Source organism: Lepus europaeus, chromosome 4, assembly GCF_033115175.1.
Source record: "Lepus europaeus isolate LE1 chromosome 4, mLepTim1.pri, whole genome shotgun sequence".
NCBI lineage: Eukaryota > Metazoa > Chordata > Mammalia > Lagomorpha > Leporidae > Lepus > Lepus europaeus.
Window position 1 is genome coordinate 147,353,665 of NC_084830.1, and position 14,814 is coordinate 147,368,478.

The 14,814-nt window shown below is 43.3% G+C and overlaps 1 protein-coding gene across 7 annotated transcripts in view; it reads left to right on the top strand.

The window, feature by feature from the left end:
• Positions 1 to 14,814, top strand: part of RAPGEF6 (Rap guanine nucleotide exchange factor 6) — a 218,633-nt gene that overhangs the window by 26,250 nt on the left and 177,569 nt on the right. For all 7 annotated transcript variants that reach the window (XM_062189209.1, XM_062189210.1, XM_062189211.1 and 4 more), the window contains exon 4: positions 9,224 to 9,307. In XM_062189209.1, coding sequence (XP_062045193.1) covers positions 9,224 to 9,307 — 84 coding nt within the window. The remainder of the gene's footprint in view (positions 1 to 9,223; positions 9,308 to 14,814) is intronic.

The window sequence follows — 14,814 nt, forward strand, 5'->3', positions numbered from 1 at the left end:
TTTTTATGTTTAAATTCTGACGTTTAGCTCAAATTCACTTAATTGGAAATAATTTACATGAATTGAAATATGTTCATAAATGGTGATGCATATGTTGCAGCAGATTTTAATAAATACACATGTCTGTTGTGTAATTACTACCTGGATGAAAATATAGAACATGGTAGTTTTCCAAAAGACTCTTAAGTCAACTCCTTTTTGGAAAGCTAATCATAGTTATGCCATCATAGATGTCTTTTGCCTGTTTTGGACTTCTTACAGGTAGTATCTTATTGCCAGGCCTTTTTTTTTTTTTTTCCCCAAGATTTATTTACTTACTTGAAAGTTGGAAATAGAGTTCTTCCATCTGCTGATTCACTTCCCAAGTAGCCACAAAGGCCAGGCCTAAGCCATGCCAGAGTCAGGAGCTAGCAGCTTCATTTGGATCTCTCATGTGGGTGGCAAGGGCCCAAGCGCTTGGGCCATCTTCCACTGCTTTTCCAAGCATATTAGCAAGTAGCTGGATTGGAAGTGGAGCAGCTGGGACATGAGCTGGTTTCATTGTGGGATGCCAGCATAACAGGCCGTGGCTTTATCCACTGTATCACAGTGTGTTCAGGCTATTTTGTAATTAGTAAATCTTTAAGATTTTTTTTTGCTTTTTTTCTTTGTTACAACCATATAATATGCTTGTAGGTATGCATGAAAATAACTGTTTGTTGGGGGCCGGCACTTGGTTAATCCTGTGCCTGCAGTGCTGGCATCCCATATGGGCACCGGGTTCTAGTCCCGGTTGCTCCTCTTCCAGTCCAGTTCTCTGCTGTGGCCTGGAAAAGCAGTGGAGGATGGCCCAAGTGCTTGGGCCCCTGCACCCACATGGGAGACCAGGAAGAGGCACCTGGCTCCTGGCTTTGGATTGGCATAGCTCCAGCCGTAGTGGCCATTTCTCTTTCTCTCTTTCTCTCTCACTGTCTGTAACTACCTGTCAAATAAAAAATCTTAAAAACAAAATAACTGTTTGCCTCTTAAATTTTGATCTACAGTCTGTCTTGGAATGGTTTTTTTTTTTTGTTTGTGGTGTAATACAGAATTCAAGATTGATTTTCCTTTATTTTAAATATTTATTAATCATTTTAAGGTAATAATGACATATTTCATGAGAAGCAACTGGTTCCCAAAGGAAAAAAAATATGTTGCAGTTCTGATATGTAATGGCTATTACATTATGACAATTGATAATGTTTCTCATATCTTCTGCATGATAATTTTATTGAATGAAGGAAAAAATGTATATATTGTCAGCCTTTTTCAGTGATTTTAGGTAATCTTTGTTGCAGTTCTAAAATTTGAGAGCTTTCTTCTAAGTTGGGTACAATATGGACTCTGATAATTTATTGGTGAACTTGTTATAGTGTATTACATTAAAAATTGTTTATCTTGAACTTTGAGTAGACCATTTACCCATGTATGATTTTGTAACCTGCATTGTTTGGAGAGTATTGAAAATCTGGATTAGAAAAATCAGAAAAATCTAGATTTATTTAAGTCAGAAACTTAGTCTGCAGGGGAACTCCAAGAGAGGCAAACTCCCGGAGGCTAGGAGGATGGTTTTAAGTACAGTTTTGGGGGAAAACTAATAATAGCTAACAATGAGTTAGAAGGTGGGGACAAAACCCATTGCAATGCTGAATTTGTCCCCTCTAGCTTGCTCAAGATAAGACAAAAAAAATCATCTATTTTCATGGTAAACTCAGAACTCAGAAGGGTGGAATCTCTACATCGGTGCTATTTTCATTGTAAGGCCACCACAGAACACACCAAACACAGTAGTTAGAGGAAGGGGGAAGCCCACCAGCCAGGGTGAGAGGGTGAGAGAGTAGGAGAGCATAAGTGAGAGAGAGCATGTATTTGGGAACTAAATGGCTCCTGTGAAACCTTTGTGTGTGTTGGGGGAGACGGGGGACAGGGAAATAGGAGCAGCCAGTCTCATTACGGTCGGGTGGAGGTGACAACTGTGATTGGACTATGTGTTCACCTGGCTTCCAGCAATGGTGGTGGTGGGCGGGGCTAGAGCCTAGGACGGTGTCTGGCACGTGGATTGCGCCTCAGGTAAGACTGCCATTTTATTAGCACTCATGATAAAACTGGAAGCTCCCAAGGAGTGGGACAGGCAGCCTTTGGGGAGAAACATGCAGTGGGATTTGGCACCTTGATTGCTAACGATAACTTGTGGGGAAGCAGGCATTACATCTCAAAGAGATTTGCCTTTCTTCATTTCCACTTGGACCACCCTAACTGCTTACTAACCCATCTAAGTCCTCACATTCCTTTCGCCAGAAGACTGGACCCTAACTTTTGTCAGGGGTATGGGCCAGGACCATTCTGGCTGCTTCATGCTGAAAAGGGGTGTCCTCACAGAACAGAAGCAGGGCATCCTTCAGAGTCAGATCTGGGGGTCCCCAGTAGAATATGGATTGCTTCAGGGGCATTGTCTGAAGTACCACCTGGGGTTTGATGGCTTCTGGTTGTTTAGTCCAGGATAACACAAAGTATAAGGCAGTTAATATCTCTCTCAATTGAAAGTCTCATCTTGTGAGAGTTCCAGGGATTCGGCTGGAAGCCTCAATGTCAGAGACCTGGTTTTAGGGCTTCAAATGTGAAAGAATTGTCAAATGTTTAAACCATTTGGTCAGTGTAAGTCAGACCTGAGCATTTCAACTAAAGCTATGAAACAGATCTAATCAGATAAAGATAATGCCTTTAAGATTTAAACTGTAAAGTAGTTTAACACAATAAAGGCAACAGAAAACACATGGAACTTCCTTGAGATACCTAAAACTGTTACCTAGGTCAGTTAGAAAACACAGAAAAACTTGATTGAAAAAGATGAGCATATGATAGCAATGTGTGCTCATCAGGAGAGTTTAATAGAACAAGCAGAATTTTAACCCATATTTGTTTTTTTTTTTGTTTTGTTTTGTTTTTGTTTTTGACAGGCACAGTGGATAGTGAGAGAGAGACAGAGAGAAAGGTCTTCCTTTGCCGTTGGTTCACCCTCCAATGGCTGGTGCATCGCGCTGATCCGAAGCCAGGAGCCAGGTGCTTCTCCTGGTCTCCCGTGCGGGTGCAGGGCCCAAGCACTTGGGCCATCCTCCACTGCACTCCCAGGCCACAGCAGAGAGCTGGCCTGGAAGAGGGGCAACCGGGACAGAATCCAGTGCCCAGAACCCGGTGTGCTGGCGCCGCAGGTGGAGGATTAGCCTATTGAGCCGTGGCACCGGCAACCTATAGTTATTTTACATTAGGTTTTGAATCCAGGTAGGAAACGGGTAAATGATTTTTACACAGCAAGCCCTAGGAGTCTTAGGAAAAACGTGGAGCCTGGAAAACAAGACACATAAGCATAGTACCAACAGTACTTTGTTAAAAGACATATTTTTGAGGATCACATTGTGGATGACAAAATAGTTAGACTAGTTAAGATTACAGTAACAATTCAGGGGCCGGAGCAATGGCTCACTTGGTTAATCCTCCACTTGCGGTGCCAGCAACCCATGTGGGTGCTGGGTTCTAGTCCCGGCTGGTCCTCTTCCAGTTCATCTCTCTGCTATGGCCCACGAGGGCAGTGGAGGATGGCCCAAGTACTTGGGTCCCTGCACCTGCATGGGAGACCAGGAGGAAGCACCTGGCTCCTGGCTTCAGATTGGCACAGCGCTAGCTGTAGCGGCCATTTGGGGAGTGAACCAACAGAAGGAAGACCTTTCTCTCTATCTGTTTCTCACTGTCTATAACTTTACCTGTCAAATAAATAATAATAAAAAACAATTCAGTAGTTAATAGCTTCTTAGAAAGTGTAGCAAAGTTTCACAGACCTTTATACATTTTAGGGCAGTAGCAAACAGAGGCATCGCGCTGATCCGAAGGACTTGGCCCATCCTCCACTGCACTCCTGGGCCACAGCAGAGAGCTGGCCTGGAAGAGGGGCAACCAGGACAGGCTCCAGCGTCCTGGTTGGGACTAGAACCTGGTGTCCCGGCACTGCAAGGCGGAGGATTAGCCTATTGAGCCGTGGCGCTGGCCCCTTGTCAGTATCTTTAAAAAGGTGACTAAACAAATAGGGAAAATAAGACATGACAGACATCCTTTAGTAGAGGGGGCTGAGACAAGGTGCATGGGCCTTGGCTGCTGACCAAACACATGGAACGTTACCCCAACACCCACCCCCCCCCCCCCCCCCATACAGACACAAACTTTACGAGATCGGAGAGGGGATAGTGGACAGCCCTGGGCAGATCAGGCAAGCCAAAGTCAGGAGGGGCTACATAGAGAGCTGAGAAATTAAGTTGGCCGATGTGTCTTTTAATCTGGACAGGCTGAGCAGTTACAGTAACCCAGACAACTTTTCCCTGGATACTGCAGCCTTCTGGATTACCAGAGAACATACTGGACGATCTGTCTACACAAGGTCAGGTGTCGTAGACAGCTACACCTAATGGGAATCTAGATGGAAAAGCTGCCTGTCTGATACCTGGACTCTGAGCCAACACTAATGAGATATCTAGGAAATACCAGCTAACAACAGACCAACAGTTCAAGTTTGTAGGAATTTTGAGATCTGACGAGGTAAGGAAACTTAGAGCATTTAGCATGAGAAACAGAGAGAGATCTTATTGGGGTTTGGGTTACAGAAAGGATTCATTGAAGCATGCATCCTGGAGCCCATGGCCTTGCTCCAAACTGCGCCCAGCCTCACTGACAAACTGATCTCCGAGGGAAGAGCAGAATGCAGTTTTTAGCCTGACTATGCAACAGGCTTTTGCTGATCAAGGAGTCTTTGAAAAACACCAGAGAGTAGCCCTGGCCTGACTCCAACACCTTCTCCCAGGCTCCCATGGCGGGCTCATCCCCATGAAAGGAAACTGAGTCAGAGCAGAGCTGAGATGAGAAGTATGAAAGGTGGAGCTTCCAGTGTTGTAGCTCCTGAGCACTCCAAAAGAGCTGGTCACAGGCATTCAAGTCTGGGGCAAGGTAAGGGGTCAGTGGGTCATGGAGCCCATGACCTTTGCTCCTTACTGAGCCCAGTCTCAGTAGTGCCCCTCCCTACAGGAAATGCGCTTTCCATCCCAACACCATTGCCACTGTCAGGGATGGGTGTCCAGCCAACAGACCTTCTGGAAGCACTGGAATGTGGCCCCTGGCAGGATCCAACAGCCATCTCAAGGCCTTCTTCCAGTCCCTCGCGAAGGGCCAGTCCATGTGAGAGAGTGTGGTGCTTCACAGCCCAACCCCTGCATGGGCTTGTCAGGCACCGGGGTCCGGCCAAGAGATTTTCAGAACATTCTGGGATGTGCCCTGGGCAGTGTTCCTCAGTCATCTCAGGGCCTTTTCCCTACCCTTGCGAAGTACCAAGAAGAGAGAAGTTAGAAGTTGAGTTTCAGCTACAGGGGATTGCTCTGTCTTCATCAGCAAACCTGGCCGCTGTCTTAAGGCCGGCAGCAATGCTAACCACTTTTAACTGGCCTACAGGGACCTTGTGTTCTTGAGGAAGTGAGAGTTACTATGGAAGAGTAAAGCTCTTTGGAAAACAGAAATAAAAGCAGTCCACGTGCTCACCCTTCTGTCCAGGCCTTGTGATGATGGCTGGAGTCGAGTTTGAACTAGATCCGTCAGGTTGTAGTTGGAGGATCATGGCACCAACGATGGTACTGGTGAAACACCAGTGAAGAAAGACAACCTTGGTTCTTTGTCTAGTCAGAGATCTCCTGCGGAAGCGGTCTAGAGCAGGCTCCGAGAGAGGCAGACCTTTTGTCTCTGTTCTTTAATCTTCTGTTTGCTACTGACTCATTTTTCTCATTTGTCGATTATCTTCTGCTCTTGTCTTAAACCCACCTACCTTTTGAATTCTTATTTTTTGTTCTGTTTTTCATAGGTCCCAGTGCCTTGATCTAGTTCTCCATCTTTTTTTCTTGAACATTAAATGCAGATATTTTTCTATATTCTTATTTTTTATATTATTTATATTTTTATATTACTTGATTTTACTCTGAACAATATTAGTAATTTTTTTAAAGATATATTTATTTATTGGAAAGATAGAGAGGCAGAGGCAGAGAGAGATTAAGATCTTCCATCTGCTGGTTCACTCCCCATGTGGCCACAATGGCTGCCGGAGCTGGGCCTATCTGAAGCCAGGGGATGGGAGCCAGGGGCTTCTTCTAGGTCTCCCACATGGATGCGGGGTTCCAAGCGCTTGAGCATTCTACTGGTTTCCCAGGTGCCTTAGGGAGCTGGATTTGAAGTAGAGCAGGTGGGACTAGAACTGGCACCATATGCTTATTAGATATCAGCACAATAGGCTTTACCCACTACACCACAGTGCCCGCCCCAGTGTTAGTAAATTTTGATTGAGTGCTCAACACAGTGCCCGACACTGTGTAAAAAGTTTTAGAAATATTATCTGTCTTCCACTGGAGAGTTGTTAGTTTTTTTTTGTTTGTTTGTTTGTTTGGATAGGCAGAATAGTCTTGGCAGACACCTTGATGTGGTAGAGAATGCTAAGTGAATTGATAGTGAAAATTTTCTTCTGATGCTTCTATTTCCTCAGTGAAAATAGAAATCAAAGTCATCAGTTCAGAGTTATGGTAAAGGGGAAGATATTTGATAATGAAGAGAAATGACTGTGTGTGTGTTATGGAGATACATTGTTTGCTAGGCGGGTTTGGTAGCCCACATGAAGTTTGTGATGGTTTTATATTATCAACCATGTCTGCTAAGGGTGTAGAATTGGAATAGGCAGAAAGTTTGATTTACCTAACCCAGTATATATTATAAAATGAAAAGTCAAGAAAATTGAGGTATGTGCAGAGGAGTGATGATGGCAGTTAAACATGGAATTTATACGGGGTATAGAAAAGAGATCTAAAAAAGAGGATAGGATCAGTATGCAGTAGAATATGGGAGAATGTGTAATTGAGTGAGCTGGAAAGAAGATTTCTGATAAGAGTCGGATACCTTAAATTCAAATTATACAGATCTTAGTTTTTGGTGATGCAGAATTTCTTGTGCCTGACTATGCAAGTGAGTGCCTGAAATATAGTAGAGGATAAGGTCTTTAAAGAAGAAATCAAGAAACTGAGAGGCCATCATATTAGAAGAGGTAATGTTGGAGAGAATATTTATAAGCCAGGTAACATACTCAACAAGTAAAGAGTTATTAATTGTGAAGGGAAGACGGTGACTGGGCTGATCCCTGTGAGTTGCGATTCAAAGCTGAGAATGTTTACAGAGAAGAGTTTGAAAAGGCATACGAGGACCTTGACCCATCTCTAACCTAGTGGTAGGAGGCTTGTATGTGAGACAAAACATTTCTTATTTTAAAGGAGTATAGAGGAGGCAGTGTTGTCAGGAAATACTGAGAGAACATAATGAGAAGGTACTTTGCAGATGTTTGGCTATGAGTTCCACAGAGTCAGTAGAAGAGATTTAGGCCTGAGGGTAGGATGGGCAGAAGATTTATCAGAAACTAGGCTGTCTGGAACCATGTGCAGATCACATACTTGGAAATGAAGGATGACATTGGAGAATCGGGTTTAATAGTGATTGATACAGGCTAGGGTGAGTGGTGTTGCCTTAGGGGTAATGAGATCTTCTCTAGAAGTTATGGTGACTAAATTTTCCTTCTTTTTTTTTTTTGTATTCTTTATTTTGCTTGGATTGTATCAAAATAGCATCAGTTGCTAGGGTTCCTGGGGAACAAGGTTGCTTCCTTCTCCTTACCTCCCACTTACTCTTGAGAACTGCCTCAGTATACACTTTAAGCAGATCTTTCCATCTGGGCAGAAAGTTTGTAATTGACACTTAATCCCCGTACTAGCATGCTGTGGTCTTTTTTTTTTTTTTTTCCTACTTTGTATTATGCCTTTCATAGGCAAAAGAAGACTTCAAAAAATTATTGGATATGGAATTAAAAGGTAAGTTTATTTTGGTGCAGAAAACTTTGAAATTCGTGCATGTAAGGGTTCTTCACAATGCACATTATGAAAAACAAGTTCATGTAAATGCACATTATGAAAAAAAGGCATGGATTTTAAAAATTTTGGCACCAAAAATCTTTTCGCTGCCGGCGCCGTGGCTCAACAGGCTAATCCTCCGCCTTGCGGCGCCGGCACACCGGGTTCTAGTCCCGGTCGGGGTGCCGGTTCTGTCCCGGCTGCCCTCTTCCAGGCCAGCTCTCTGCTGTGGCCAGGGAGTGCAGAGGAGGATGGCCCAAGTGCTTGGGTCCTGCACCCCATGGGAGACCAGGATAGGCACCTGGCTCCTGCCATCGGATCAGCGCGGTGCGCCGGCCGTAGCGCGCCAGCCGAGGCGGCCATTGGAGGGTGAACCAACGGCAAAGGAAGACCTTTCTCTCTGTCTCTCTCTCTCTCTCAATGTCCACTCTGCCTGTCAAAAAAAAAAAAAAAAAAAAAAGTCTTTTCGCTGAAGTCTATTTCTGTGAACTTTTTGAAGTAACTTCCATATATGTTCTCCTGTTCTTTATGTGTTTCTTCTTGTATGTATATCCTTATAGTTTTTTAATGGTTATGTGGTAGTTTTTATTGATGATACTGGTATCAATCATTCTAATAATATTGGACATGTAGATTGCCTTTATGACTAGATATTACATACTTGTATATTCTTTTTTCTAATTTGTATTTTTATTGTGTAAATAATTATAGGAAAATTAGAAAACAGGTAAGCTATAATAAATGAAGTCATCTGAAATTCTGTTCAGACATAACAGTTACTCTCAATGATAAATTCCTTGAGATAAATAAATCTGTGGAGCTAAAGGATGTAATATCTTTGTCTTGTGCTGTTTATTTATTGATTTGAAAAAAAGTGCTGATTTTGATTTGCAATAACACTAAACAGTTAATAAACAATTTTCTTCACAGCCACGATAATACAGGCTAATTTGTAAGAATTTGCTAAAAGTATTTTAATGTTATAAATCGCATTTTGTGTTTACTAGAGATGTGAAGTTGTTTTTCCCTCTGTGTTACCTGTTAAGAATTCTCTGTTTCCTTATGTGGACATGGTCTATATAAAACTGTAGGCAAAATTCCCCAAATTTCTAAGTAGTATTACTTAATTTTTAATGGTTTGTAATATTGTCAGCATATATTTCATGTTTTATATTGAATCCATATACATGTGAACATGCGTGTTTACTTATTCCTGTATTTACTTATTTAAACAGTTCAGAAACAATTGCCAGATGTTGGTATATCCTGCTTTCTGGATCTGTGCTTGTGAAAGACTCCATGGTCTTGCCTCCATGCAGGTATATTTACATTTATTTTTTAGTATATATGGCAGGCAGAGTTAACATTGCAACTATTTATTTTGTGTCATATATTTAAACTTTGTAGGATGTATTACTTCTCTCAGTAAGTGACCTTTTCTCTTCCCTTCCTTTCCCTTCTCCCTTTTCTTTCTTTCTTTTGTGTGTTTTTTGGTAGTTCTTGAGTCAGAGCCCTCATCCACTGTTTTATTCTTTAAATGCCTGAAACAGCTGGGGCCAGGCTGGAGTGGAAGCCAGTAGCCAGAATCTCAATCTAGATCGCCCACATAAGTCACAGGAAATGCTTCACCAGGAAGATAGAATCAGGAGTCAAAACCCAAGCACTGATGAGAGTTCTGAGTGACCCAACTGGCATCATAACATCTAAGCTCAACTGGCATCATAACATCTAAGCTAAATATTCACCTTGGCTGATAAATTTTTAAAATGCTTTTGCTTATTATTGGTACTATAGATATACTAGGTAGGAATCAACTAGTATTGCATGTTTCAGAGGGTGTGCTTTAAGTTACACTGTAATATAGTATCTTCTACCCGTTTGGGTCTTAGGAAGAGATCTGATTCATCTAATGGTTTTGGATTCATTGCTCTTACTGACTGTAGATAGGCAATATGTTGTAATAGTTAAGAATTGGAGTTTTGGATAAAGTTAAAGCAGATTAGAAACCTCATTTCCTCAGTTACGTAATTTAGGACACATTTTCGCTTTCTTGTCTATAAAACAGGTATAATACTGGTGCCTTGTCATGAAACTTTAGCAAGCTTCTGCTCAAAGCTCTTGAAAGAACTCTGTAAAGGTTCACACTCCAGAGCTAGAGTGCATGCATTCATATCTACTACTTCTTGATTGTACTTCTTAATCTCTTTGTGCCTTGGTTTCCTGACTTTTAAAATGGGACTAATAATAGAACATTTTATAGGTTATTTCAGAGAAACAAATGATTTAATCTACATAAATCTAGAACAGTGAATGGCTAGTAAAAATGATTATTATAAGTATTAGGAAAAAGAGTGGTTAGAAAGATAGTCAAGTGGTATTCTTAGAGGATTTAGTTTGCCCGCAATTCTAAGTTTCTTAGACCTCAGATTATGGTTTGGTGACATAAAAATATTTTTAGTGATTTTTTTTTTCCCCTTGAAGTTGCATTTTCTAGGCTTTTTAAATTTAAGAAGTAAAATTACAAATGGAGAGAGGGAGAGAGAGAGAAAGCTCTGCCATGCACTGGTTCACGCCCTGAATGGCCGCAGTGGCCAGAGTGGGCCCATCTGAAGCCAGTAAGTCTCCCATGCGGGTGTAGGGGCCTAAACACCTGGGCCATCTTTACTGCTTTGCCAGGCCATCAGCAGGGAGCTGGATCAGAAGAAGAGCAGCTGGACCTAAAACTGCACATATATAGGATGCCGGCACTGCCGACAGAGGTTTAGCCTGCTGGCTCAGCACCAGCCTGAGGTTTCTAGGCTTTTAAAGTAGGATTTCCAGTTTCAGTTCAATTATTTTTTTTTTTGTAATAACTATTAAACTTAAATTGCAGGCTAACAGAGATCTCAGTTTAAATGCCATTTTTAAAATTAATGTCTTGAGTCCTGAAACTTTATATCATCAGCTATCAGTTAAATCTGTGCTTCTGGACTAGTAGCTTAAAATGTATAGTTGGGGCCCACGCCGCAGCTCACTAGTCTAATCCTCCGCCTGCGAAACCGGCACCCTGGATTCTAGTCCCAGTCGGGGCACCAGATTCTATCCTGGTTGCTCCTCTTCCAGTGCAGCTCTCTGCTGTGGCCTGGGAGGGCATTGGAGGATGGCCCAGGTCTTGGGCCCTGCACCCGCATGGGAGACCAGGAGGAAGCACCTGGCTCCTGGCTTTGGATCAGCGCAATGCGCCTGCCATAGCGGCCATTTGGGGGGTGAACCAGCGGAAAATGAAGACCTTTCTCTCTGTCTCTCTCTCTCACTGTCCACTCTGCCTGTCAAAAAAAAAAAAAAAATGTATAGTTGGATATTTTTGCAAATTATTTAAGTTTTTGGACAGTTGTTCCTTTGTCTTGTATTTGTGAAGGCTCACATTAATGAATTTCTATTGTATTAGTCGGTGAAACAGGGTAAACTGAGTTGATGCTGCCTACAGTTTTTGTTTTGTGTTGTTTTAGTATTTTTCTTTTTGAATATTTTCTCACTTCCTTAGCTTTTGTGAGTGGTCAGAAATTTTTGCTGAGACTGTGTAGCCAACACTGTGGGTTAACCTGCCACTTGCCACGCCCACATCCCATATGGCTGCAGGTTCCTGTCCTGGCTGCTTCTCCTCTGATTGGATTCCTTGTTGTTGTGTCTGGGAAAAGCAGCAGAAGATAGTCCAAGTGCGTGGGCCCCAGACACCTACATGGGAGACCCTGAAGAAGTGCCTGACTCTTGGCTTCAGGTTGCCCTGGCTGTTGAGGCTAGTTGGGGAGTAAACCACAGATGAAAGATCCCTGATATTCCCTCTTTGTAACTCCTGTCTATAACTCTGCCTTTCAAATAAATAAATCTTTAAAAAAACAAAAAGTTTAAGTGATAGGCTTATATAACATTTTTTTTTTTAATCATAGCCATGGTATGCAATCATGATTGTCACAGCAAATAAGATTTCTTTTCTCCAAAGGAACCTTTTATTTAATGAGTAAAACTTTAGGAATATAGTGATTCTTACCCCGATACCCTCCCTCCCAAGCAAATATGATTATACAAGTTTGTTTAATCTTCATTTCTAAAGAGTAAATGTAGAGGATTTTCATTTTCTATGTGAAAGTTATTTGTGATAGTTTTGTCGGGTAATTATTAGAATTGATGAGTTAATACAAATAAATCACCTAGAATATTTCTTGCGTTGTATTAAGAATCAAATTAGTTTTGTCTTCTAGCAACGTGTAGCATGGTAGCAGTGGTATATGCCTTTTTTTTTTTTTTTTTTTGAAAGAGTTACACAGAGAGAGAAGGAGAGGTACAGAGAGAGAGCTCTTCCATCTGCTGGTTCACTCCCTAGTTGGCTGCAATGGCCCGAGCTGCACCGATCAGAATTCAGGAGCCAGGAGCTTCTTCCAGGTCTCCCTCGCAGGTGCAGGGGCCCAAGGACTTGGGCCATCTTGCACTGCTTTCCCAGGGCATAGCAGAGAGCTGGATCAGAAGTGGAGCAGCCAGAGCTCGAACTGGCGCCAATATGGGATGCTGTTCTCGCAGATGGCGGCTTTACCACGTATGCCACAGTGCCGGCCCCACTATATGTTCTTTTTTTTTTTTTTTTTTTTTTAATATTGATTTATTTGAAAGTCAGAGTTACACAGAGAGAGGAGAGGCAGAGAGAGGTGTCTTCCATCCGCTGGTTCACTCGCCAGATGGCTGCAACGGACAGAGCTGCACCCATCCGAAGCCAGGAGCTTCTTCCGGGGTCTCCCATGCGGGTGCAGGGGCCCAAGCACTTGGGCCATCCTCCACTGCTTTCCCAGGCCACAGCAGAGAGCTAGATTGGAAGTGGTGCAGCTGGAACTAGAACTGGCACCCACATGGGATGCCGGTGCTTCAGCCCAGGGCGCCAACCCGCTGTGCTACAGCGCCAGCCCCTATATATGTTTTTTATACCAGCATTATATGATTGCTACCTTATATAGGAGAAGGAACATAATAGTAGTAGTCTAATTTATAACCTATAGCCAGCTTTGAGATAGATAGTATGTCCTGAGTCAGTCAAGAGAAAGAAATCACACAGCAATTGAAATAGGGACAGTTTAAAGTTCCTATATCTTTGGAGAAATTACCTTTTACAGATGGTAAAATAGGTTATCTTACAGTTAAGGGAGAGTCTCCAAGGAAGGAACAAACTTGAAAAGGGTCCCTTCCCAAAGAGAGAATTCAGACTTGATTGGAGGAAACATCAGTTGTAGCCCAGTAGTTACTGGAGAGATGCACTGTGTATTGTTTTTTTTGACAGGCAGAGTTAGAGAAAGGTCTTCCTTTTTCCATTTGTTCACCCCCAATGGCCGCTGCGGCCGGTGCACCACGCTGATCCAAAGCCAGGAGCCAGGTGCTTTCTCCTGGTCTCCCATGCGTGTGCAGGGCCCAAGTCCACTGTACTCCTGGGACACAGCAGGGAGCGGGACTGGAAGAGGAGCAACCGGGACAGAACCCGGCGCCCCAACCGGGACTAGAACCCGGTGTGCTGGTGCCGCAGGCAGAGGATTAGCCTAGTGAGCCATGGCGTCGGCCCTTAACCCTCATTTTCCAATAAAGAGCTATGCAGCTTGAATAGTTACTGTTAGCTGTGATAATTATATATCCTATTGACCAAGGACTTCCTTACAAAATTGGCCTCCAACAAATTATATGTAAAATAAATGTGAGGAAGAGAAGATGATTAACGTATCAAATACAATGAGGATCCCTCAAAAAATTGTTGGAAATGGAACTGATATTTATAGATACTTTGGTGCAAAAATTTTTTGTGAATCATGCTTATAAAGGGGTCTTCAGAAAAGTTGATGTTGAAATACATATTATGAAAAGTAATGATTTCAGGAAACTTTTATATCAAAATCTTTTAGTACCATTTTCCTACAGATTTTTATTTTCTTTTTTCTTTCTTTTATTTATTTATTTATTTATTTTTTTTGACAGGCAGAGTGGACAGTGAGAGAGAGAGACAGAGAGAAAGGTCTTCCTTTTGCCGTTGGTTCACCCTCCAATGGCCGCCGCGGTAGCGCGCTGCGGCCGGCGCACCGCGCTGATCCGATGGCAGGAGCCAGGTGCTTCTCCTGGTCTCCCATGGGGTGCAGGGCCCAAGCACTTGGGCCATCCTCCACTGCACTCCCTGGCCACAGCAGAGAGCTGGCCTGGAAGAGGGGCAACCGGGACAGGATCGGTGCCCCGACCGGGACTAGAACCCGGTGTGCCGGCGCCGCAAGGCGGAGGATTAGCCTAGTGAGCCGCAGCGCCGGCCTTCTTTTATTTTTTGACAGAGTGGATAGTGAGAGAGAGAGACAGAGAGAAAGGTCTTTCTTTTCCGTTGGTTCACCCTCCAATGGCCGCTGTGGCCGGTGGGCTGCAGCCTGTGCACCGCACTGATCCGAAGCCAGGAGCCAGGTGCTTCTCCTGGTCTCCCATGGGGTGCAGGGCCCAAGGACTTGGGCCATCCTCCACTGCCTTCCCGGGCCACAGCAGAGAGCTGGCCTGGAAGAGGGGCAACTGGGACTAGAACCCCGGGGTGCCGGCACCACAGGCAGAGTATTAGCCTATTGAGCCACAGCGCCGGCCACAAATTTTTATTTTAATTTTTAAAATTTATTTATTTGAAAAGAGTTACTGAGAAGGAGAAGCAGAGAAAGAGCAAGTGAGCAAATGCTTACATCAGCTGGCTCACTCCCCAGATGGCTGTAATGACCACAGCTGGCCTAGGCTGAAGGCAGGAGCTTTATCTTGGTGTCCCACATGTGTGCAGGTCCCAAGGACTTGGGCCATC